We start from the raw sequence: 24822 nt of genomic DNA on the forward strand, positions 1-24822 counted from the left end.
CTTGGAGACTTCACATAGCACATTTAAAACTGAATAAATAATCCTAATATTCTGACTTTAATTTACCACAGAAGGGTAGCAGTGATGGCAGAGAGAAATAGTGTGATGATGACCATAGAAACAAAATTGGATGCACGCCGTTATTGTTTTCCCATACTGGGTAATTAATGAATTACTATTTCAAACATTACAACACCGTTACCGACAGTGAAATGTGGTGTGTTATTATTGTAGCGTCCCGACAGAGGCTACGTTCACACTGCAGGGCAGTTATGATTTTTTTTGCTCTATACCTGGCTTGTATCTGATTTTTTTCATGTCACTGTGAACGGTGCAATTCCGATTTTTTCAAATGCAACTCAGCCTCGTTTGTACGCAGATATAAATTTGATATGTATGACGATGAAGGTTCATATATCCGAGCTGTTCGTCATCGAAAGGCGTGTTTTGCCGTACTTACTGAGACTTGGATAAAGGTTAGGATGAAGGTAGGATAAAAGTTGTTCGTAGCAGACGTCGCAGCAAGTTCTCCACAAACTGCCATAACCAAAAGTCTTGACCTCTTTCTTCTTACCGTAATTCTCAGTGTATAAGCCACTACTCTTTTCTAAAACTTTGAACCCTGCGGCTCATAAAGCGGTGTGGCTAATTTATGGCTGTTCTAATGCTGTGCTGCTCATGAGTCAGTAAGGAAACGGTAGCTCTTTCTTTGGCAGGAGCAGTTTGACTCACTGTGTCATCTTACAAAGAATGCTAAACTCATCACACAGCAACCGAACACTCAAAAGGTAGCTAAGAAATACATAATGCAAGTATCAAAACGAGTTTAAAATTTAAAAAACAACTATTTTAACATTTTCCCATTGAACATTCCCATTGCATTTCGTCCCGGTAAAGCATTTCATTGGTTATGCCTGCTGAGGCACTGCAATAATGTCAGCCTCACTCTGGGCTCTGGGCTCCTCTTGCTTCCTCTCAGGGCCTCGGCAGGAATAACCAATGAAATGCTTTGCTGTGACGAAATGCTGCAAAGTAACACAATAATTACTTTCCCTGGTAACTAATTACAATCATGGAGGAGCAATTCCGGTACTAATTCAATTACTTTTTGGTAAAAGTAATTAGTAAGAATAATTGCCACTGAACATAGGTAAGCAGGACACACCTTTCTGTCCTGGCGGCTCAGTGCAATCTGGCTAGGATGACATTATTAATGATGGAAATGTTCCGTGTGTAAAGTATGCTAGCGGTTAACTTCTTTTTACACTTGCTTGACATATAACATTACCTGTACAGTTAATAAAGGCTTTATGACGGCAACAATTCTACCCCTTTTTGTTTATTTCTACTAGGTCTCGTGGGAAATATTTTTTATATCTGAACAAATCAGACCATCAGCCAGGAAGACATTTTGTTCAACCTTTCACTGTATGAATAGCTTTCATTCCATATTTTACACCGTGAATAGTTTGGGTCAATCGACAAAAACAATGAAGGTTATAAGAGGCATCAAAACTATCCCTGAATTTCATGAAGCCATCTGAAGAATTGAATCAACAAATGAATTAAATTCAGACTGAAGGTAAACAAATCAATCCTGACCTGTTTTACTTTGTTCCTTTCCTCTCTCACCTGCCTTTCATCTTGGTTTTACTATTTCCTCTTCTTCTCTCACGTATTCACTGTGACAGGAGGAGAGCTGACGCTCATTGTGATGCAGCCCACAGCAGCAGTGGAATGCAATGGAATGGCTCCTACGTGTACCATATGTCCTGTGCTGGGTGTATTTATCACCATAACCTGGGTTACAAAGTAATTGCCTGACAACAGATCTGTTTAATAAGATTATGGCAAAGCATTCTAATAAGAATTGTGCAAAAGTACACTTATATCTGATGATTTTCCACCATCTATGTATCTGTGACAGACTGCTCTAGTATACTACCTCAGAGGACATGCCTAAATGTCACTCAGGACATTCGTAAATGTCACTTTGAGGACTCTCCAGCCACCAGCTGATAAGCTAAGTGATTTTGCCCCGTTGACATTCAGCACGATGCTGTCACGGCATGATTACGCAGCTGCTTTGTCACGCAACCCTTTAAAAGAAACCACTAAGACTATCCTTAAAAAATTCACATTTGGTGAGGGAGAGTGAACTTTTAAGATTCTCGTGTGGAGACTGCCCTACTGAGAAGACGGACGTATATGTCAAGTGATGCCCTCGAGCAGCTGTAGATTTGATGGCCAGACCACCACGAGGACATCAGATAATATCATTATAATGGCAAAGCTGCAATTGAGTTTCACATTCTCATCTGACCATATAAAGTGGCCAGCCTCCATCATATAACCTTGACAAAGGTCCGACTGCTGGAGATATAACTTATTCCCAAACTTTTTCTGCTTAAAACCCAAATTCAAAATGTGCTTCCTCCCCATGACCTACAGTAATCTTATAATACCACATATGGTGCCATGACATCGACGTGTATGATAAATAAACAACTGCCACAAAGACATTAATGCCATTTGGCAAGAAATGATGTGCGTGCTTGATGATTAAAATAGCTCACAGCATGTTAGTCTGACAATCGGTGGCCCAATAAAAAATCCACTCACGTCCCATTTTGGCTCCCTGAGCTTGGCAAACCTTGACATAAAACACAATCAATTCTGTCTTATCCCAACTAAAACTTAAAGCTGACACATGATGGAATTTGCTGGGGGAAAAAAATTCAGCTTGTAAACGGGAGCGTCTCAAGTGGACCAGTTCTACAGCCACAACCTTGTTAATATTTGTTTTTTTTAAGTGTATTATTGTTTCTTGGAAGCTTCATGATTGAATTGCAAATTAAATGTCATCTATGAGTTACAAATTCAATTTTGGAGCCCCATATTGATGGTGAGCAGCAGAGTATGAACAAGGCAGTAGATGATAATGACTGGCCTTTGAACCCACACGTCAGCAGAAAAGACTGCAATCTCTGTCCTGCTAACAACTATTTACTCATCCTGCAACATAAACATTGTCATTAAAATACAACATTGTGTGAGTGGACATAAACAATAAACCAAACTCTTTAACACAAATGATAATGTGGTACACAGATGATGACTGGACTTTATTGACAGGATTTTATTTCTGGAGTGGCATGTGCCATTTGGTTCTTTCTGTCCATTTTATGTGAGTATTTTTTAACTAACAAACAAACTAATTGTGCAAAATCTCCCTGTCTTTTTGCTTTTTAAGATGGCTGAGCCCTCTATGGAAGAAATAGCATTGTAAGTGATAGCCGGGGTACAAATTCTGCCTGGCAACAGCGGAACGCGAAGCTAGATTTCTTGTTTATTAGTTTTCATTTTAGTTATTTTTAGCTCCGCAAAGCACAAGCACGGAGGTTGTGTTTTTTCCGGCGTTTATTTGTTTGTTTGTGTTCAAAATAACTTGAAAAGTTGCAAATGGATTTGGATGAAATTTTCAGGAATTGTCGGAAATGGGACAAGGAAGAACTGATTGAAATTTTGGAGGTGATCCGGATTGTTGTCTGGATCCAGGAATTTCTTAAAGGATTCTTTAACATTGTGTGATAGAATCATCTTTGACATTTGTGTAAATAACTCTACAAAAAAATGGTTGGAGCAGTTTGAAAAAAAAAATACAGGACAAGTTTCCAACAGGTCCTACAAAATATCGAAAACTGATCCAAAAAATGTAGGATTATCATTTTGGTATTAATCCCAATATGTGGGGAACTAGGGCGCTTGGCGGAGGTCAGCGCTCTCCGAGTGCTTTTCTAGTTCATCTTAGATCAGCTTGTTCATCTTAGGTCATAGTATGTGTAGCCTATTTTAGTCCATCCTCAACTATTAACTAACAACAGTCATCCCTCGCTATATCGTGGTTCGAATATCGCTCCCTCGCTGTATCGCGGTTAAAAAATAATAATTAATTCAGAAACGATTGCAGTTTCGTGGTTGACTATGGCCTATTCTTAATAAAAAATTATTGAAAGACAAGTTATATGTAGTATTTTGGTCACTAGGCATGAGTAATGTTATGTCAGGACGGACATGCCATGGCTAAGATGAAGTGAAAAAAAGGCTTTCGTTTCATTCCGTGTGGAAGTGGTAAATTTTTGTCTTCTCTGTCCTTCTTCCCCACTCTGTTTGAAAATTATAAATTGGAGAGATTAATTATTTAGCTCGATAACTGCTATGCTAGCAGCGGCCGTCTGTTATGCCCCTGCAGTGATACCGCAGCCTGCGCAATGTGACGTAAACAAAGAATAATAATGTGTAAAAGAGCTGTCACAGAGTGTAAAAGTGACTATTGGGGTGTTATTTCATGTCTACAGGACTATAATAATGTTAAAACATGTATTTAGAGGGCCATAAAACCCGTATTTAGAGGGTTTTCTATGCTGTAACTATGAAAATATTTCATTTCTTAATATTGAAACCTAAATGGACTGTGCCAATTACCTGTGATAAACGAGGGATGACTGTAACAGCTAACTGTCTCCAGGCTGTGGCGTCACATTAAATCCAATTTAATTTATTTGAGGCTACTTTAAAAGTTACTCCTATTAAAACGAGAACAGTAAGGATCACATTTTCTTCAGCATGGGTAAGAGACAAAGAAAACGTTGCTGCTTTGGACGGCCGTTTCATCACCTTACCCTTTGACATTTGTTTGAGATGTTGTCTGCTTAGCGATGCAAAAACTTTGAAGACATGAATGACTGCTCCTCTCTCAGGGAGCTGTCTGAGACGGCCTATGACTCTACAGTAAGGCCGCTATGTCTCAGCTTCAGCTCACGTTACTTTTTCGACTGTGGCAAATTAAATCAACCCATCTCTGTGGCTGCCTTGGCTAAATATTGGCTAAACTGACTACGAGTATACACCGCAGGATGATGATAATGCAGCAAGAGGTCACTTTGTATGGCCTTGTCCTTGGGACAGTCAAAGTCTTGCTATAGACAACATTTAATACTGTATTGTACTTGAGTAATGTTAGAGATGAAATTCTCCACAACCTACTAAAGGTCAAAGGACCACTTTGGAAAATTAATTAAAGCCAATTTCACCTTCCCCTTATGTGTTCATTAATCTCCAGTTGTGAGAAGGAAAGAAGACTCACACACCAAATTAGATTTACAAAATGTATTAAAGAATAAGTCAGACAGAATAATTGAAAAATAAGTCAGACAGAATATCGTAACAGTCTTACAGAGCTCTGGACCCCGTCTTATGCACCTGTTCCCTGATCTTCCGGCCGTATGAGAGAGAGTCCCGATCGATTGTCCCATCAGTCGTTTTATACTTGTTTTACTCAGACCATTTGCGCCAGTCTTTCTCCTGGATTCCTTGACGAAGCTTGTGACGCCAGCAGATGATAGCCGGCTCCTTCGCTGACCCGATAACTCCACCATGCATTGCTGCAGGCAAGACTACAATTATCTTGGCATTCACTGGTGTTGCCAGCTAGTTAGCTTATAGTAATAATGGCAATGTGTTGACTCAGAGGATAAGGGAAAGTTTTGAATACTGAGTATATATGGACTGGATAGGATTCATGTACAGAATATAGGAATAACCTTTACAGTAGGTGACACACTCAAATGGAGCTTCTTGGAATTATTTTCTTACCACCGCTAAAATTGAATTACCCGCTCTACAGAAGTGTAACATTCATGAACCCATATAGTGTATAAAGCTCACCTGCATATGGCGATAAGTAGTTCACTGTGCCAGTTTAAGATTAGTATTTCTCAAGTTATATCCCAAATGACATTAGTCTTATACAGTTGCCGCTCGTCACGTCGCGGTTCAAATTTCGTGGCTTCACTCTCATGTTTTTTTTCAAACATATACGAATTAAGAAATCGTGCTGTTTTGTGGTTGACGACGGCCTATTGCTTGTCAAAAAAATATGCATATTAACGCAAATGTTACATATCTTTGTCTAAATTAAGCATTGCCAAGCAAAAAAATGGCTAAATAAACCAAAATACAAATAAAAAAAAATAAGAAGCTGCATTAACATTGTGAATGTTAATGTGTCAGTAATTCTTTGGTGAGACGAGCACCAGACTTCATCACTGAAAAAGCAGGCTTTTTTTTTAGGCACGTTTAAATTATCTCACAACACGCACATTAATAATAACATAATAAGCATAGCAATAATAATAATAACAACATGGGCTACTGTTGTGGCTGTAATCTAGCTAAAACTCAACTACCGTCCACACGTCCGGGAGACATGTATTGCAACACACACGAGTACAAGTCTTATTTATGTCTTAAATTACGCCTACTATACTGGGTAATATGAACTAAAGGTGACTATATGGGTGTTATTTCATGTCTCAGGGCTCTAATAATATTTAGAACCGTATTTAGTAGATTGTAAAGAGGTTTTCTAAATGTGAACGATGAAAATATTCCATTTATAAATTCCAGTTCACAAAAGTTCATTTATCACTGTCGGATCTGGAACCAATTAACCACGATAAATGAGAGGTTACTGTATAAGTTGTCTGTTGTTTACCTGGTGGTAAAAATAGCCGAAGTCTGGCAGGGTGGACATTGGTCTATAGTTTGAAGTAATTTACTTATATATTGATTTACTTAATTCACTTTTCCCAAAGAGCACAGCGCACACATTGAATGCCATAGGCAATTGTCAATATTTACGTTCAGTAAAACCCTGTCATCAGATAAGATGAGGAAGGAAACAAGAAAGGAGGCCTCGTGGTGACCATCGTATACCAAACGTCCTACTGAAGCGAACCCCACTCGCCCCACTTGAGTCAAAGCTGCAAGATTGTTAGTGCGTGTGCACTTTTATGAAGCTTCCACACTAATGAGGTCCACTAAACTCTGTGTCCAATGAACCAAGACTCAAACTAAAGCCTCTTTTTCTCTCTCATTCCCCTCTCTCTCTCGCTTCATCCAATCACATCAACACAGGGAATAAAAGTCGTACCACAGCATCACTGAATGAACAACCATATCCACACAGGGGGAAAGACGAGCACATACATGACAACATTCATTCATTTTCTACCGCTTATCCTGTTCAGGGTCACATGGGAGCTGGAGTCTACTACAGCTGTCTTTGGGCGAGAGATGGGATACACCCTGGGCTGGTTGGCAGCCAATCACAGGGCACATATAAACAAACAACCACTCACACTCACATTCACACCTATGAACCATTTAACTTTCCAATTAACCTAACATGCATGTTTTTGGACCGTGAGGAGAAACCCACACAAATATTGGGACAACATGCAAACTCCACAGTGAGTCAAACACAGAAACTCGTGCCTGTGAGACCGAAGCGATAACCACATGCACTGTGCTGAATAGTTTGCTTGTTTCCTAACACCCCTTGAGACATGGCTGAAAACCTTCATTGTCTTTGTCAATACACTTTCACTTCCTTTAAACATGTAAAAATGTGAATAAACATTTTTGTGGTTGCGCTTTTTGCAAGGAATTCTTTATGTTGATATACAAACCACAATTTGCTCCATTAAGTGCCTTTCTTCTTTCTCTGTACAGTGCATCCATTTCCCACTTCTACGTGGGGTCGATGTTTGTGACAGCTCTCATTGTCATTTGACAGCTGTTTTTCTCTCAAGTCCTCCCTCACGCAGTCCGTCCACCTCCACTTTGGTCTTCCTCCCCCTCTCTTTCCCTGTACCTCCATATCCATCACTCTTCTCTACACATGACTCGTCTCTTCTCATCGCATGGCCGTACCACTGCAGTCTTCTTTCTTGTACCTTCAATATCACCTCTGCTTTTGCCCATTCCTATTACCCTTTCATTCATGATCGCATCCATTTTGGTTACTCCACACATTCCATCAAAGCCAGGGGTGTCCAAACTTGATTCTCCACATATTGAAAAATGAAAGGATGAAGGGCCACTTTGATATTTTGTTAAATCAACCCACGTACTGTAGGTATGCTAAGATATATTTCAAGAAAAAATAGCCTGCATCTCAACTTTAAGGGTATTAATCATGTGAACTTCTTTGTTTTTTCTGTTTCTTTTTTTTTCCTTGTTCCGAATATTTCTACTCTCTTCTCATAAATTCTATGGCTTTATTCCCATATATTTTGATTTTATTCTTGTAATATTATAGCGTTTTCCGCAACCCAATTTTCCAAAAATTACAACTTTGGAAAACTTTGTTTTGTTTGTTTGTCATAATATTCCCAATTTGAACTTTATTTGACTAAAATGATGATTGATTGATTGATTGAAACATTTATTCCATTCCAGAAAGAGGAAAACAAACAAACAATATTAAAACACTATAACATAAAACCAAACACTCTTCAAACCAGAATGAAAGGGAGCAGAAAGAAGACAAGTCTTATTATCTCTGCTCCTTTTTCAGCCACAAACAAAATCATATTTAAAAACAATAAAAACAAAAAAATATACCAATAGTAACCAGCCGCACAGGTGGTTACACATTTCAATTACAACTCAACCAATGCCATTTCCCACAACAAAAATAACCATAGTATGACATCCAATCATAACTGAGATAGTTCATATTTCCTCAACATACTCGTTTTAACCATTTTTTCGACGATCAAGTGTGGTGATTGTGTATCTCACCAAACATTACAATAAAATCACTGATACCTCGGGACCAGTGTAGAGTACTACATAGCATTAACTAATATACAAATACTGTATATATTTGTATACAATATTAGTTCATTTAGCCTTTTTTATTCTTGAAAATGCTTAATTTAGGCAAAACAAATGTACAGTTTGCTCAAATATGCATATTTTTCGGACTAAGAATAGGCCGTATTCAACCACGAAGCAGCATGATTTATTAATGAATATATTTTTGAAAAACCGTGATAGAGTGAAGCCGCACAATTTGAACCACGTTGTGGCAAGGGATGACTGTATTATGACTTTCAAAAATATAATCTTTTTTTTCTTTCATATTTCAACTTTATGCTAATAAAATAACATTATTTTCCTTCATTATATTACAACGTTATTCTCGTAAGAAATCGACTTTTTCTCATTAGAGTACAACTTTTTTTCTCCGGATATTTTGACTTTATCCTTGTAATATTACTGCTGATTTTTCCATTTTTGCTGTTTTGTTTAGTCTTCTTGTTAAATTCTATTTTCACAATGTGCTGCGGGCCAATTTAAAAAACAGACACAAACGGCCCCTGGGCCGCACTTTAGACACCCCTGATTAAGCATTCCTCATCTCCCCTTTCTAGTTTGCCTTTAGGTTGTGACCTCTGCTTTTAAAACCCTTATTATATACAACGCATCAAGCCAAATTGGCAGTTGGAGAAATGATGTGCCTTGCTCAAGGGCAGCATTGCTGTTTATGAATATGACAGTAAGACATATCAAACCTGGTGACCTTGGCCACTTTCTCACAACACTTCCACAACTGCACCCTGCCCATTTATTCCTCACAGCCCACTCATAAAAATGTAACACACAGGAAGCATAAAACGCTAACACAAAACGCGACGTTATCAGAGATTACTAGAAGATCTGTGTTCTGTCAAAAAATTTTAACTCATCTGTGTCATTCACATGTGGACTGTGTGATTTATTGCATCAATCACAGGTGGAAAAACGGTTTGCTTGAGTGGAGAATCAAAAACACAACATGATGAGGAGGTTTGTAGGCTGACGTCAGTGTCAGAAGACGAGTAAAAGCCAGTAAAATATATGACGGCAATAGCGAGAGAGATGCAGGATGAAGTGAGTGCAGAGGAGGATGATACGAATGGAGAGTCACAGCCAGGGAGAAGCGAGTGGGAGTAGCAAGGAGAGGCAGAAAATACGTAAACAATTAAAGGTGTTTTTCTTTAAAGAGGTAGATAACGTTGCTTGGACATAAATAAAGAGGAAGAAAAAAGCGCTACGGCATCTTTAATCCAAGCACTTCCTCTTTCCTGAAAGAGAAGTAAACAAGTGAAGAGGGTGTGTTTGGCCCGCGATCTGTAATCCCATTAAAGTCTCATTCATGTTCCGTAATCCTCACAATGGACTTTACGGGGGATTAAATGTTGTAATTAGCCCTCATGGCAAAGTAAATTAGTGCAAGAGCAGATATTTTTCAAGTACCACAGGATTTAGCCAAAATGAGTTACGAGGCTAAAATTAAATATGAAGGATTCATGACAAACAAGACCTTTAAAGGGCACCGAAGGAACCAAATTGGATTTAAAAATAAAACCGTCAGATGAAAAATCTGTGACCAAAATGAATGAATAATAAAAATACATCAAATATGTTTCAAACCTGCTAAGCAAACTTGAGTTATGTTCAAAGACAAAATTATTTTTTCAATCCCTACAGTGAGCTAGTACAGCATCTTTTCGCAGGAGTCGCTTTCGGGGACCACCAGCAAATGGAGAAAATTGAGTAACTAATACTTGCATAAAAATGCCTGTCTTTCTTCACCCCGAAACCCTTCTGCTGGCTTGACGTCAACGTTCTCCTTCTATTTCGGATGCGGTGGAAAAGTTTTATCAGGGGCGTCCATTTGCGGCCTGCAGCTTGTTTTTTTTTATTAGCACATTGTAGAAATTATATTTGAAAAAAACCCAACAGCCATTGGAAAAAAAACAGCAAAAAGGTGTAATGTAATGAGGAAAAGCTGAAATGTTGATACTAATAATTAATAATATATTAATTTATCTTTAAACATAATCTTTACTAGAACTAGAATGGCGCCTGCATCCTTTGACTTTCCCATATGCAGCCCTTGGCTGGAAAAAGTTTGGACATCCCTGTATTATATACACTACTACTGTAGTCAAAAGTGTGTCCAAACTATCTCATTCAATAGCATAAGAAAGTGTGTGAAAACATTTGACTGGTTGTGTATAAGCTTCACTTTTGCGTCTAACAGCAACTACGGTGCGTTTAAGGACCGCCAAACAAAGCGCAAAAATCGCAATGCTGGACAAAAAAAACCCAGTGAAGTAGGGGTGTCACGGGATCTCATGTAACGATCTCATGTCGTTCAGTAAAAAAACTCTCGCGATAATAAATAAATTAATGAATCACACGATAAATGAAAACGAACTTGATAATTTTGCCGGCTCCCATACGTTGCCATGTGCATGCGTGTCTGTTTTCCTCGTCTCTCGCTTCCTAACAGGCAGGAAGAAGAGAGTTCACTCTGTGCATAGGTTTAGCACCAAGACAGGGGATAGCATACAGACAGCAAAAGAGTGAAGCCTCTGAAGGAGCAATGCAAGGTGACGTAGTAGAAATTAGGAGGAAAAAAAGATGATTGCAATGCCACAGCCCCAGTGTGGCAGTATTAACAATGAGCCAGTATTGTCATGTTCAGTGTGCTGCTCTGCTGCCCTCTATCTGCCATGTGTTGCAGCACACCACCGAGCCTACCACGAGGAGCTAATTAACAGACTGTACCTGTTGGCAATTACCGACCAGCCTTCTTAAGCTGCAGTCTGACCTGCACTCGTTGCCAAATTGTTACCTGTTCTTCGCCTGCTACCTGCTCCTTCCAGCACCGTGCTTTTGCGTCTAGCTACTCTCTGGTCCTTTTTTGCTTCTTATTCTGTATGTACCTCAGTGTTCCCTGCCAGGCTTTTACCCTGCAGTGGTGAGTGTTACTAATGCCCGTGTATCCTGCTTGGTTCTCAGAAGCGTTTTCAGTTAGCATTTTTCCTCTCTGCTACCTTTTTTGCAGCACCTTTAGTTCTACTTTTTCCCTGCTTGTTTTCCATGCTAGCAGCGTCTTTTGTTCTTCGTCTTTTCCCCCTGACTAGGTCCGGGAAGTTTCGTGTTGTATTTTTTTTCCACCTTGTGGTCACCCTCTGTTAATACATTTTTGTTCCACGGACTGTCTCGCCTCTGCAATTGGGATCCAGTACTCTTGGCTTCAGCCAATCGTAACAAGTATGCCTAAATTGTTCAAAAGTGGTGGCATACATAAACAAAATGAACTTGCCCAGCTAAAAATACTCACCCACCCCAGTTTTCCCATCTAGGAAAGAAAAACTACACACCAACAGTCAACACTCACTGAGAATACAAAGTCATATTTTTTAATTGTACTGTTATTAAAATTATTGTTTAAGTGTTGTCTCGCCTCGGTTCTCATGGACCAAATCTCTTCTATAGTCTCGTCTCATGATTTGGGGGTCTCGTGACACCCGTATAGTGAAGCAACAATAACAGCGGAAAATTTACAATCATGGAAAAAATGATTAGACCACCCTTGTTTCTTCAGTTTATTGATCCATTTTAATGCCTGCTACAACTAAAGGTACATTTGTTTGGGCAAATATAATGATGATAACAAATACAGCTCATAAGAGTTTCATTTAAGAGCTGATATCTAGCAACTTCCATGGTTTTCATGCTAACCAAAATCATGAGCTATCTTTGTTGTCATTGTTATATTTGTCCAAACAAATGTACCTTTAGTTGTATCAGGCATTAAAATGAACAAGAAACTGAAGAAACAAGGGTATCTAATCATTTTTTCCATTACTGTATGCTGTACATGTTGCCTGTATTATCATGTATTTATAAATTATTAACTTAGGGTGAATGAGATTTCTGTGGAAAAAAGGTCTGTTTTCAGAGCAAAAAATAAAAAAGTTTGACCACAAATCCACAAATTTAAGGGGACTTCAGAGCACACCGCAGTCATTTATATTACAGTATATTTTCTCCAGGAACAATCACTCGCTAGCCACTGAAAATTACTCGATACACCGGCATTATTGTCTAAATAGCTGGCAAATTGTGCCACACTTAGAAACCCCCTACACTAAAAGACAGCTAAACACAACTTTTCTCTTCACTAATCCAACTCATTCTTGTATTTTAGTTAAAATTACAGTTAATTTGCATTTCAATGAACTCGTAAAATCAACAAGATACTGTGTATAAGGCCCCTACACTACCGTTTCATACCACATTAACTAATCAGAAGCAAATTTGTTGTTGAGTTCATATGTAAGAGGCCGGGGATCACTGAACATCCCACCTTTAGCGTGTCTTCATTTCCCCCTTGTATACAGAGATTCTGGCAGATGACAGATCTCCCCGCAGTAAGATAAGACCACATCTCAATGCTGTACCTGTCTAATAGGAAAGGTGATGAATTGCGCGTATTACATTGATCAAATACTATTAATTTTGTATTGATTACACTTATAAATGTATTAATATATATTCTTTCAATTCAACTGGCAGGTAAAAAATAAGAAATGCTCATTTACTTTTACTGAATCCATCATTGAAATGAAAAGTACCCCACCTGCCGGTGAGTACTTGTTATTGACGATACAAACGAGAGCTAGCCACATGATAGGAATCATAGTGAGATATTATCACATTAACAACAGTGCACTTAGCAGTAACTGTATAGCGCAGCCATGCAGAAAGAAATAATAAATAAATAAAGCTAGAGACCAGAGCAAAGCCATCTAAATATACAAATTTCTAGTATATATCAAAAGCATGTCACGTTAGAATTGTTGTACCATTTACACTAAATAGGATAAGGAATACTCAGTGATTACTTTTTTTTTTTAAATAACATTTAATAAGCAGTAATAAGACACTGAACATCTTGAGTCCAAGAAACAAAGTCCAGTTGAAATAGAAGGGCTGCTGGTTAGTGTGAGAACATGCTGAATTCATTTTACTGTATGCTACAGTACATTCAAAATAAACCTGTTCTCATAACAATTTAGTAGGAATTGATACAAAAAGTCATTAAGTGTAATTGGTAGAAAACGTATGTATAATTCATTACTCTGAATTATCCTCCCACATTCCAAAAACATGCACGTTAGGTTAATTGGCGACTCTAAATTGTTCATGGGCATGAACGTGAGTGTGCATAGTTGTCTACATTTGCCCTGCGATTGGCTGGTGACCAATCCAGGGTGTACCCTGCCTTGCGCCCGAAGTCAGCTGGGATAGGCTCCAGCATACCCCCGCGACGCTAGTGAGGATAAGCGGCATAGAAAATGTATGGATGTGATGGATGCTCTGAATTAATGTCCTGAAAAGATTGTGCTGGTAACATATAGCAAAACATACTGTTTCTGTGGCAAACTATTGTGTTTACACTTCAGGATATTTACATGTCTCAGTGGTATTTACAAAGTGTGTTGCAGCGGGATACACCCAAGTTTTTTTCCTGTATCGCTTCAAATATTTGTACCTGTTGATGGAGCTTATACTACCGCTGTGTTACACACGTTGCTGCAAATGATTCATCGAAGTGTTTAATTTCCTACTAAATTGTTTAAAGAACAGTGTCACCAAACATGTAGAGTCAGACATTTATTGACAATCCTGAATTTGTAACATTTACAACTGGAGGCCCAGGTCTGACATTATCATGTATGTAAACAATGCAACTTTAGCTGCTCAAGAGGCCAGACACTAGTGCAAAACATGTACAGTCGTCCCTCGTTTATCACAGTTAATTGGTTAAAACTTACCACTTCCACACAAAACGTGCCGTGGGTGACGACTACGTGCAGTGTGACGGTAATCTAATGCAATGTCATGTCTCATCAATGTAACATCACTGACGCCTAGTGAACTTGTCTTTCAATATTTTGGACCAATAATAGGCCAGTCAACCATGAAACAGCAATCATTTATTAATGAATTAATTTCTGAAAAAACACAACAGAGTGAAGGAACGATGTTCGAACCGCGATGTAGCGAGAGACGCCTGTACTCTAATTTGGCTGTCACTTTTGTGGGGTGTAAATATGAATGCCTTAATAGTGGTTCTATTACAGAGTGAGTACTACAGAGTGCATAATAAAAAGACACAGAAAGGCATGATCAAACAATTATGTGTGGTATCCTACAGAATATTTCGTAATTTCTCAAAAGAGGGCAGTGGTCTGTCATTATAACACTCTCCATTATTCATCAGACGGCAAGAAGCACTGACAAAGTCAGTTAGCAGTATTGAGCTTACTAACAATGCAACACCAGAGGCAACATCAAAATACTGTGACCTGTTGCCACAGACTTGCCAAAAAATGGTGGACTAATCAAGGTTTTTTTTCCCCAATTTTGTGCCATGCACTACATTTGGCCATCTGAGCCTTTTTTGCAAAGTAAACAACAGAAAAACAAAAAATTATAATACAATTTCCTGTGTGCAGAGACTCCAAATTGAATGACAAGTTGGAAAGTGTTGCTTTGCAAATACAAAGCCGAACATTGTCGCATTTTTTATGTAATGTTTATAGTAGGGATGGGAATGATAATAAATTAACAGATGGTTAAGAATTCTGCCGATTGTGCCTAAGTGGTTGTTGATTCATCTGGTCTTGAAGCAAAAAATGGAGTGCATTACTTGGCTGCAACCAGCAGAGGCGCTGTTGATTCAGTTTCAACCACTGTGGTCTGAAAAACAACATGAGGTCATCAATGTGAAGTTGAGCTATTTCCACGCTGCTGTGACCGAACTCAGCAACATTATTCTGCTCATTGTGACACTGGGATGTAAATGGGAGTTCAGATTATTCACAGAGTGACTCTACCGTGTGGGGGTGGGCATTTGACTACATTTCCTATGGGGAAAATTAACTATCATGTAATGATTTAATTGTTTTTAAAGGACTGGGAAAATTGTCCTCCTGAATGTTCTGAACTCTTTTTGCCATAGCAGTGTTGTATTGAGTAGATGAATTATAGCTGAAATACGCATGACGTAACATCCTCAAACTGCCATCATGTTGTCCTTCTTTAAACAGCGATGTAGTTGAACCTGACTCAACAATGCCTCTGCCACATAGTGCACTCCATTTTGCATCAATTACTTCAAAACACCATCTATCAACAATCACAAATGGAATTCTCAACAATTAATTGATTATAATGCCCATCTATGCACCATTATTTTAACAATGATTGTAAAAATACCAATTAATCTATTAATGACTGTCTTCCATGTCGTCCATCAAAGCAATGTAGTCATTCCTAGTTTCAAAGCATGTGTGGAAGACTTAATCATAATGTAGTTTTGTTACTATAGGGATGAGAATAGAAAATTGAGCAATCTCAGAGGGGAGAAAATACATGACAAGAACTATGGCATGGAGAAGTATTATTTGTTATAAAAACTGTTTCAAATTTCCAAGTTTCCAAGAGTAGAAAAAGCTCATATTAAATGGCAGCAACTGTGTTTAAAAAAACGTTTCCACATGAATATGATGACAAACACACTCGTGCATCATTGCCCAGAGAAATAGGTCCCCTCACGTGTATGTGTCTGGAGATGCCTTTTGATTTTATCAGAGCGGCTGAAGCACTTCCCACACACAGGGCAGCTGTATGGCTTCTCCCCCGTGTGAATCCTCATGTGTACTTTGAGGTGCGCCATCTGGGTGAAGCCCTTCCCACAGATCTGGCAACGGAATGGTTTTTCCCCCGTGTGGCTCCGCTGGTGCTCCTGGAGTCGGCCAGAGGAGCTGCAGCACTTCCCGCACACGCCACAGCGGTAAGGTTTCTCCCGCGTGTGCACCTGTACATGCACGTGTAAGTGGCCGACATGACTAAAAGCTTCGCCACATACCTTGCAGCAGAAGGATGATGTCTGGCCTTGTAGAGGGGATTTCTGATGGGGGCAGTCTACGGTGTTGGCTGCTTGGTTGCGCATGTGAGACGCCTGTCCTCTGTTTGCCACAGGTCCGTTTCCCTTAGCACCAACCATCTGTCCCCCATTCTCCACCCCTATGATGTCTATGTTGTTCTCATTTGAGCAATTTGGGTTGACTGGTGCAAGGGGTTGAGCGGTGTTGTTGGAGGAAGTGGAACCCCTGTGCACACCTCCACTCTCCGCCTTCACGTGCCTTGAGGAGCCGCGGGAGTTCGGATCCCGCTCCCTGTTCTCAACTCCTTGACACAGAGGAAGGTTGGACGTGTGAGGGCCGTCCTGGGCGTACTCGTTTACAACACGTTGGGGCGGGAACATGTTTTCTGAAGTACTGCAGGAGCCATGACCACGAAGCTCGTTGTCTCTGAGATCTCGCTTGTCCTTGATGTGAATCGGAATGCGTTCTTCGTGCCCCATGCTGGGACTCCACTCACGCCGGGGATGCTCGGCATCCTCCTCTTCGAGTGTCAGTGCCATTGATGGACGGTCTGAGAATGAAACCAGACAGACGCCCTTGTTGAGAAAACTATACACAATTCAGAATTCATGGATTTCAGAATAGGCTCATGACTTTCGCTGCACTCAACCACACAAGGAAAATCCAACCCATGTCGCAAAGGTTGGAATTCGGTCAAACGTTTGTTTTTACAATTACACTGATGTTTTGCTTTTTATTTAGCTTTCCAAAAGAATGGCAAGCCTCGCCAAGGGGTGTTCAAAAAAGCTACACCGGAGGTTATGTAACTCAAAGTAGTAAGACTTTTTACACTTTAGCACCAACCAACAGTGGTTAACTTATTTTTAGTGACTTGAACTCCACAATCTCCTATCTGCAGTCTATGCAGGTGCAACATGGTAGGCGCCATAGAATGACGACGCAACCAGACAGACACTCCATTTTAACGTGCAGTGAAACTGCCGTTTTGAAAGCAAAAGCAAAAGCAAATAGGCAATGACACATGACACAACCTTCAGTTCATTACATGTTGCATGACATTTTTATGGTAACCCCCACCACCAACCGAGGCAAGATAAACAGTTTTTAATAATAAAATAAAATAAAAAAATAATACAATAAAATTAATAATAAAATATAAAAGGTAAACAAAGTTCACTGCTAAGCAACACTACTTACCTTTGCGTTATGCCACTTGTGTTGTATTGTTTTTACATTTTAATTTATTTACCTGTGGCTAGCTCATTTTTACACTTATATGACAGTTAATAATGTTAAACCGCAATGTTAGACATTGCCTGTTCAATTGAAACGGTTTATGATGGTGACAGTTTAACCCTTGAACGGATTATTTCTACTGCAGTTACTTTCCAGGAAGGAGATATAACATTTTAAAGTTTTAATAAGAACATATAAAAGAGATGCCATCAGGCCTTATTGCTTTCGAAAATGAAGACTAATGTCTTAGTAACAAATACGGCAACGCTTTGTGAAATGTATTTAGCTACGCCCTAAAGTTGATCTTTTACAAATAACTCAAATATTAAGTGATGGCTACGTTAAAGGTTAAGCTATTATAATAGCCACAAGTTTATCCATTATATTACGCTAATATAGCAAATGTGCTAACAAACAAAGGTTGCTAATACGCTAGCAGCATCACAACAGTTGCTGCTAACTAGTGGCTAACGTTGACTTGGCTGAGAGTGGTTGGTTTTGGGTGCTCTTTCGTGTACTTCAATGTTTGGACACCCAGCAAACACCGATAATCTATCATTGTGATGGATAAACAGAGGCTGGGTATTCCAATGTCAGTTTCGAGTGACGCTAACCTGGCCATATTTCAATCCCAGCATCTCGCAGCCTGCGTCTCAGATGGTCGTTCTCTCGCTCTCTGATGGCTATTTCCTCTTGGTACTCCAAAATTGTGTCCTCCACTGACTTGTAGATCTCCTGTGCGGCGAGCATGAGCCGCTCGGTCAAGAAGACGTTTAAAAACTGTAGTTTGGTCATGGTCGTGTGCTACCTGCAGCTCTCTCGCTTTCCTCCAAAATGGACCAAAAAGGATGCTGTACTCGGTCACGTGACAGGGGTCAATTCTTGTATTTTGTTGTGTTGTGTTGTATTCTGCTGACATTTGTAGTTGAAGTTTGCACAAGAAAGTGAAGCTCTTACAACAGAATGCGACGACTGCTAATAGAAATTACTTTCTTACTTGACTTTACCATATACAACCTTGTATCTTAAATACTATACTGTCACAGCAATTCACGATAATAAAAATAGCAATAGATTCGAAATATAGGATGAATTGTACCGTTCTCTGCTGCAGCGGTTTACAGCGAGACTTTTTTTCTATGAATTATTGTAATAAACCTCCCAGTCAATAGGTGGCGATATGTGATTGCGAAAGGGTCTGCTTGAAGCGGAAATGACGACACCTGTTCGCTCCTCCACGTGCGAGAGTAGCACAGTCACATTAGAACCCTCTCCAGTCCAAGATGAAACGACCGAGTAAGTAAATACTATTGTAATGTGAAATATATACATCATTTGCGTGTATGTTATGTTACTTTTATTACAGCTAAACGTCTACATTTGCCGTTAATAATATATCTTTTTCTCCTGCCCTCAGAGCTGAGGAAAGCGAGTAAGCGAATGTCATGTTCCAAACGGTATAAAATCCAAAAGAAGGTGAGCTGATGATTGTTGTAATATAAATAAATTTAACAGTGCCATTCATATTGACTCGGTTTTCTAGGTCCGAGAGCACAACAGAAAGCTAAAAAAAGAGGCGAAGAGAAAAGGCGTAAAGAAACCATCGAAGAAAGATCCCGGAGTTCCCAACAGTGCGCCTTTTAAAGAGGAAGTCCTGCGGGAGGCTGAGCAGAGGAGACTGCAGGTCAGCGCTAATACACTCTTAGCCCCTTTTCCACCAACATTTCCAGGAATTTATTTCAAATATTTATTATTCCACATATTATTTAAAATATTTTCAAATAATTCTTGTGAATTTCCCTGCTGTGGGATAAATAAAGTACAATACAGTAATCTGGATGGTTTGCATTTTCACATCACTCAAGGGGGCAAATTCACACTTTTTTTGGTGTGGTTAAAACAGTGTAGTCCTTATTCTCTGCTTGTACAGTTTGTTTGGTCAACTGTGAGCGCGGTCCACCTGCCATTGGACTCCTGAGTGATGAAAGTGTGAACGGTGACGGCACTAACGGATCAAAACAACAAATATGATGTCACCAAATGCAACTGTAACCACACGTTACAATGCAACACACAACAGAAAGATGAGTGAATCTTCATCAAAAAAGTTAAATGTAAGCACAGAAGTGTAAATACAGTAGTTAAATATACCTGGCTCTTTTATAATAAAGTGATTATGTTGCTCATTACAGTTTGGTCTCCCTGCAGCATATCTCAAAGAACCTTTTCAACATTTTAATATCATTTATATCCTTTATTTACATCTCAGCAGGTATAAAATCTGTCACAGAAAGGAAAGTCCTATGAGTGTCTGTGACCCGGAAGACATGTTGTTTTGGGTGCGTCAGGTCATCGTACAATATGCACTTCACATACGCCATCCAATCGAGGCGAGACTTTATGCCAATCATTAATTCAAAGCAGCATTTGGTCCGCTGACAAAAATACAAGTGTGAATGCAAACCAGACCGCACTAAGGTGTCCAACTATCTTATTCATTTTTAATCTGGGGACGGGAGTGAGCGCCCCCTTTTAAGTAAAATTAAAAACAAGACAATTTCACACACAAAAAAAAACAAAAGGAAATCTCAGAGTAAAGTTCCTGTTGTGGGGGAAAAAAGGCTACATCTCTCGGGACAATGTAGCAGAACTCACCATCCTATCTTAGTCCTCCAAATGATGTCAGTCATTTTCTCCAACAATTTCATCTCAGATTGAAGAGGAAAAAGCGAGAAAGAAACAAGCCATTAAAGACGAGCGAGCTCAGAAGAGGAAAAAGGAAAAAGAGGCTGCAAGTGAAGAAGCGGAACCCAAAGCAAAGAAAGCATGTCAGGTAAGAAAACATCAGGAGAAATGTAAAGTCAGTAATTATTAGATCACTGTTAATGTTGTGACTATTTTACAGGAGGAGAAACATCCAGATAAAAACTCTAAAAAGTTTCTTTGTAGTCAACTAAACAGGGTAAGAACAAGAACACAGTCACAGGTCAGAGCTTTCAATGTTTACTTCAGTGGAACTGATGGATTTCCTCTTTTCAGGTGATCGATGCAGCTGATGTTGTAATAGAGGTGCTGGATGCACGTGATCCACTGGGATGCAGATGTCCACAGCTGGAGGAGGCGGTTTTGCAGAGGGCCGGCAACAAGAAATTGCTTCTTGTTTTAACCAAAATAGGTGAATAGAATGACATCCATGTACATGTCATTTTTCCTGTGAAATTGTTTTTGTTTGTTTGTTTGTTTTACTTCAATTCTTGTGTTGTAGACTTGGTGCCAAAAGCAAATGTGGAACAATGGATTCAGAGATTACAGCAGGAGTTTCCAGTCGTGGCCTTCAAAGCATCATTACAAATTTCACACAGAACGGTAGGTGTTTTATGTTTTATTCAAATTTAATGCCAACACGAACACTGTAATTCAGTTAAAAATATATTATATTATTATATTATATTATAAGAATTTGGGTAATTTTTTTTTTTATTGCACAAAGTTACCAGTATTATGCATTTAGTTTCGTGGAGGTCTGAGAAGGTTAAGCAGCTGGTGTGGTGCTGTTCCTAACTGGTTACAACCTCCAACATTAACAGACAAGCCACTCATTGAAGAAGCTCAGATGATGTATGCTGAGCTTGATTTTGTGTGTTTGGGAACATGTTTTGTTTCGAGTAGTGTTGTACAGATTTGTAACTTTTTGGTTGTTTTAAGGTGTTTATTTTCTCTCTTGTGGTCCTGAAATGATGAGCAGGCAAATAAAAGGTTAAGGTTTAGGGCCTCCAATGAAATCTTGGACCAGTCCAGAGGAGCCGCCTGTTTTGGAAACTCTGTTCTCAAGGAGCTGTTCATAAGTTACGCTGCAAGCAAGCAGGGGGATTCAACTTTTAGAGTTGCCGTAGTCGGTAAGGACTGTTATGGCATTCGTCCTCATATCCCATACCTAAGTTGTTATAGTCTTACTTAGTAACTAAATGGAACATATCAATTGGGTTTCCAACCGTATTTGAAGAATACAATGTTGTTTCCGTCCAGGCTTTCCCAATGTTGGAAAGAGCAGCCTGATCAACTCTCTGAAGGGAAGTTCTGTGTGCACTGCTGGTGTGAAGAGAGGCATCACAAAGTGAGTTATTAGAAGTGTTCACAAATATTTCTTATTTTGCATTCCCGTCTGTAAACCTTGAATGTGGTTTAATGTTTCCCTTCAGGTCTGTGCAGGAGGTGCGCATCTTGAATAATGTGAATCTTCTAGACAGTCCAGGAATCCTGGCGTGTACATCCAATCCAGCAGCTTCCTTGGCTCTGAGGAGCCTACAGGTGGAGGAGGGTGAGGAAGGGGTGCAGGAGGCTGTCGGGACACTGCTCAAACAGTGTGACAAGACTCAGGTATTGTCCAGCGCAATGAGATGAGTGTCATTCTTTTGTCATGATGTCAGATACAGACTGTTGTGTTGTTTCAGGTCATTCTCCAGTACAATGTTGCTGACTACAGGGATGCTGCAGAGTTTTTAACGTTGTTAGCCAAAAAGCGAGGACTTCTGCGAAAGGGCGGCATCCCGAACTTGGCACAGGCCGCTTCAGTGTTTCTTGACGATTGGACAGGGTGAGCATTTTCCCTGTGGTCCGAATGACAAATGGCCAGCCACTACGCATTTGTGTGGAAATGAGGACAAAATTGCATTCACGGATCTAAGAATGAAGACCGTTAATCCAACTCTGATCCGAACACTGCTGTGTTAAAAACAGTGTGGTTATGTGAGAGTCAAGGGAGTGCTCACTGAAGGTGTCCATGTTTTGGGTTTCTCCCAGAGCCAAGCTGAGCTACCACTGCAAGGCACTTGACGACAACAGCCTCCCTATCTACATGACCGACACAGTTGTCACTGAGATGTGGAATGGCCTGGACCGTAACAAGCTGGAAAGAGGCAACGAGAATACTCTGAGCAGTACGTGCATTTACGCTTGGCTTAGCCATGGTGTGGTGTACTAGGTACTCACGATAATGATAAAACAGTATCTCGACAGGGTGAAACAAAACCAAACAAAATAATTTCATAGTTTATATTTTGCAGCCTTCCGCTGGGATAGGCTCCAGCTTACTTGTCAACCTAATGAGGATAAGTGGTATAGAAAATGGGTGGATATTTTGAAGCATATTTTAACCAGAATACAATCAGCAATGGTGCAAAAACAAATGTTAAAACTGGATTTTTATTGTAGGTGTCTGGCAAACAGTGATACTTTATAAAACATGTCAAGTAACAAAATACATATTTAGTGTATGTTTTAGCGATGTAATCAGCGGAAAGAGACAGACAATGATCCTGATATGGTTGAGCAGCACAACAGTGTTGACAACATAAACTAAACACACGTCTCTTGATTGAATAACGCAACATTTTGCATTCATAACACCCATCCATCCATTTTTCTATGCCGCTTATCATCACAAGGGTCATGCGTATGCTGGAGCCTATCCCAGCTGACTTTTGCCGAGAGGCGGGGTACACCCTGGGCAGTCGATCGCGGAGCACATGTAGAAAATCATTCACACAAACCCACGCATGGGGAGAACATGCAAACTCCACACAGACATGCCCAACGTTCATAACATTCATAACATTTGAATAGAAAAATCAACATTTGTCTTACTAGGCATTTTCTCTGCAAGCGTGGTGACGAAACGAGGTGGCTTTGTCGTGCCGCTCGTGTGTCGTATTTTCATGAGACACTTCTTACGTCGTGCAAAGTCCAGCGTTGTCTCATCCATGCTCTAACCGCAAAAGTGAGTCCACACTTTTGATTTCAACTATGCTGGCGCATCTTTCCATTTAGCATCACCGCCCGAATCCGCCATAATGCGGAGTTTTGTATTTTGTTCTTCTGCTTTCTTTTTGTATCACTTTTCTTTGACTTCTGCCCAATTTTCTGCCACTCATGAGCTCATTCTGGATTACATGTAAAATGGCAACTCACTGAAAACGTTTATAGCAGCTGTATTTTACTAATGATTTTTAAAAACAATACATTGCAAGAGCGTATCTATAATCTATCGTAGGGTTAAGTATCGCGATAGTTCAATATTGAAATTTCATCACACCCCTGTAGTGTACTTTCAATTATGTCAGCACTTACTGCATTGGTCTTTCCTAGGTGTAAAATTCCCAAACCAGGCCAGCAGTATCAGCTTCATATCCAAAGGTCCAACTGCTGGCCTGCTGGTGGTCAGTGACATCACTAAACAAGAACAAAGACCCACAGAGAAGAAACCACAGAAGAATGATCCAGAGGTACAATTCATTGATAGTCTGTCAAATGCTTTGGTCTCTGCAAGTCTGGAAGTGAGGACAAAAATGCAAGTCTTGATTCACTAGTGAAGACTTTTAATCCAACTCTGATCCTGCTGGTGACCAAATCTCTAGTTGAAAGAACTCTTGCCTTCTTCATTCATTTAACTTTTGAAATGTGTTACTTACAGCCTAAAGGAACAGCTGAGACAAATACAGATGAACCAGAGAAAGTGGCACCCCAGGGTACTTTTATATTTTCTTACACTTCTCCATCACTCACGTCAACACCCATTAAAGACTTGTTGTCTTTCCAGAAAAAACTAAGCATGTCCACTTCAAGTCGGTGCCTGTTGACATCAGCCTCTCTACAGGAGCAACAGATGATGCCTATGACTTCAACACTGACTTTATATGATTCTGAACTTGTGGCTGAATCCAAGTGGTGGACCGCTCCAGACCTTAATTTACAAACATGCAAAATACCCACTCACTACTCGGATGGCAGTGTTCACTGTAAACCTGGAATAATTGGCAGATTGAAATCTTATCAGATTTGTCACTCGTGTCCAGCATAAAATAAGTTAAATTTGTATCCCTGTGTATGCAAATTTTGTATATAAACATGATCAATGTAATAAACCAGAGTTCCAATGTAAAAT

General features: G+C 39.6%; 2 protein-coding genes and 2 non-coding genes across 4 annotated transcripts; 3 read left to right on the forward strand and 1 right to left on the reverse strand.

Moving 5' to 3' along the window:
• Nucleotides 1–13653: 13653 nt before the first annotated feature.
• On the reverse strand, nt 13654–19048 carry LOC129186772 (zinc finger protein 436-like). Its single transcript, XM_054785375.1, has 2 exons — nt 18497–19048; nt 13654–17196 (listed from the first exon to the last, which is right to left on the reverse strand). Exons 1-2 carry the CDS (start codon nt 18675–18677, stop codon nt 16286–16288), a joined length of 1092 nt encoding a protein of 363 aa, XP_054641350.1. The 5' UTR covers nt 18678–19048; the 3' UTR covers nt 13654–16285.
• Nucleotides 19049–19070: 22 nt separating this feature from the next.
• gnl3 (guanine nucleotide binding protein-like 3 (nucleolar)) lies at nt 19071–24821 on the forward strand. Its single transcript, XM_054785371.1, has 15 exons — nt 19071–19178; nt 19300–19358; nt 19426–19566; nt 20596–20715; nt 20788–20844; nt 20922–21057; nt 21148–21248; nt 21628–21778; nt 21909–21996; nt 22082–22259; nt 22334–22476; nt 22683–22819; nt 24027–24163; nt 24352–24406; nt 24478–24821. Exons 1-15 carry the CDS (start codon nt 19166–19168, stop codon nt 24576–24578), a joined length of 1617 nt encoding a protein of 538 aa, XP_054641346.1. The 5' UTR covers nt 19071–19165; the 3' UTR covers nt 24579–24821.
• Nucleotides 21399–21538, forward strand: LOC129187078 (small nucleolar RNA SNORA47). Its single transcript, XR_008572352.1, has one exon. It is a non-coding gene; the product is annotated as a small nucleolar RNA SNORA47 (small nucleolar RNA).
• Nucleotides 22532–22606, forward strand: LOC129187076 (small nucleolar RNA SNORD19). The gene has a single exon (XR_008572350.1). It is a non-coding gene; the product is annotated as a small nucleolar RNA SNORD19 (small nucleolar RNA).
• Nucleotide 24822: the final 1 nt, after the last annotated feature.

Source organism: Dunckerocampus dactyliophorus, chromosome 8 (assembly GCF_027744805.1).
Source record: "Dunckerocampus dactyliophorus isolate RoL2022-P2 chromosome 8, RoL_Ddac_1.1, whole genome shotgun sequence".
In the NCBI taxonomy this organism is placed as follows: domain Eukaryota; kingdom Metazoa; phylum Chordata; class Actinopteri; order Syngnathiformes; family Syngnathidae; genus Dunckerocampus; species Dunckerocampus dactyliophorus.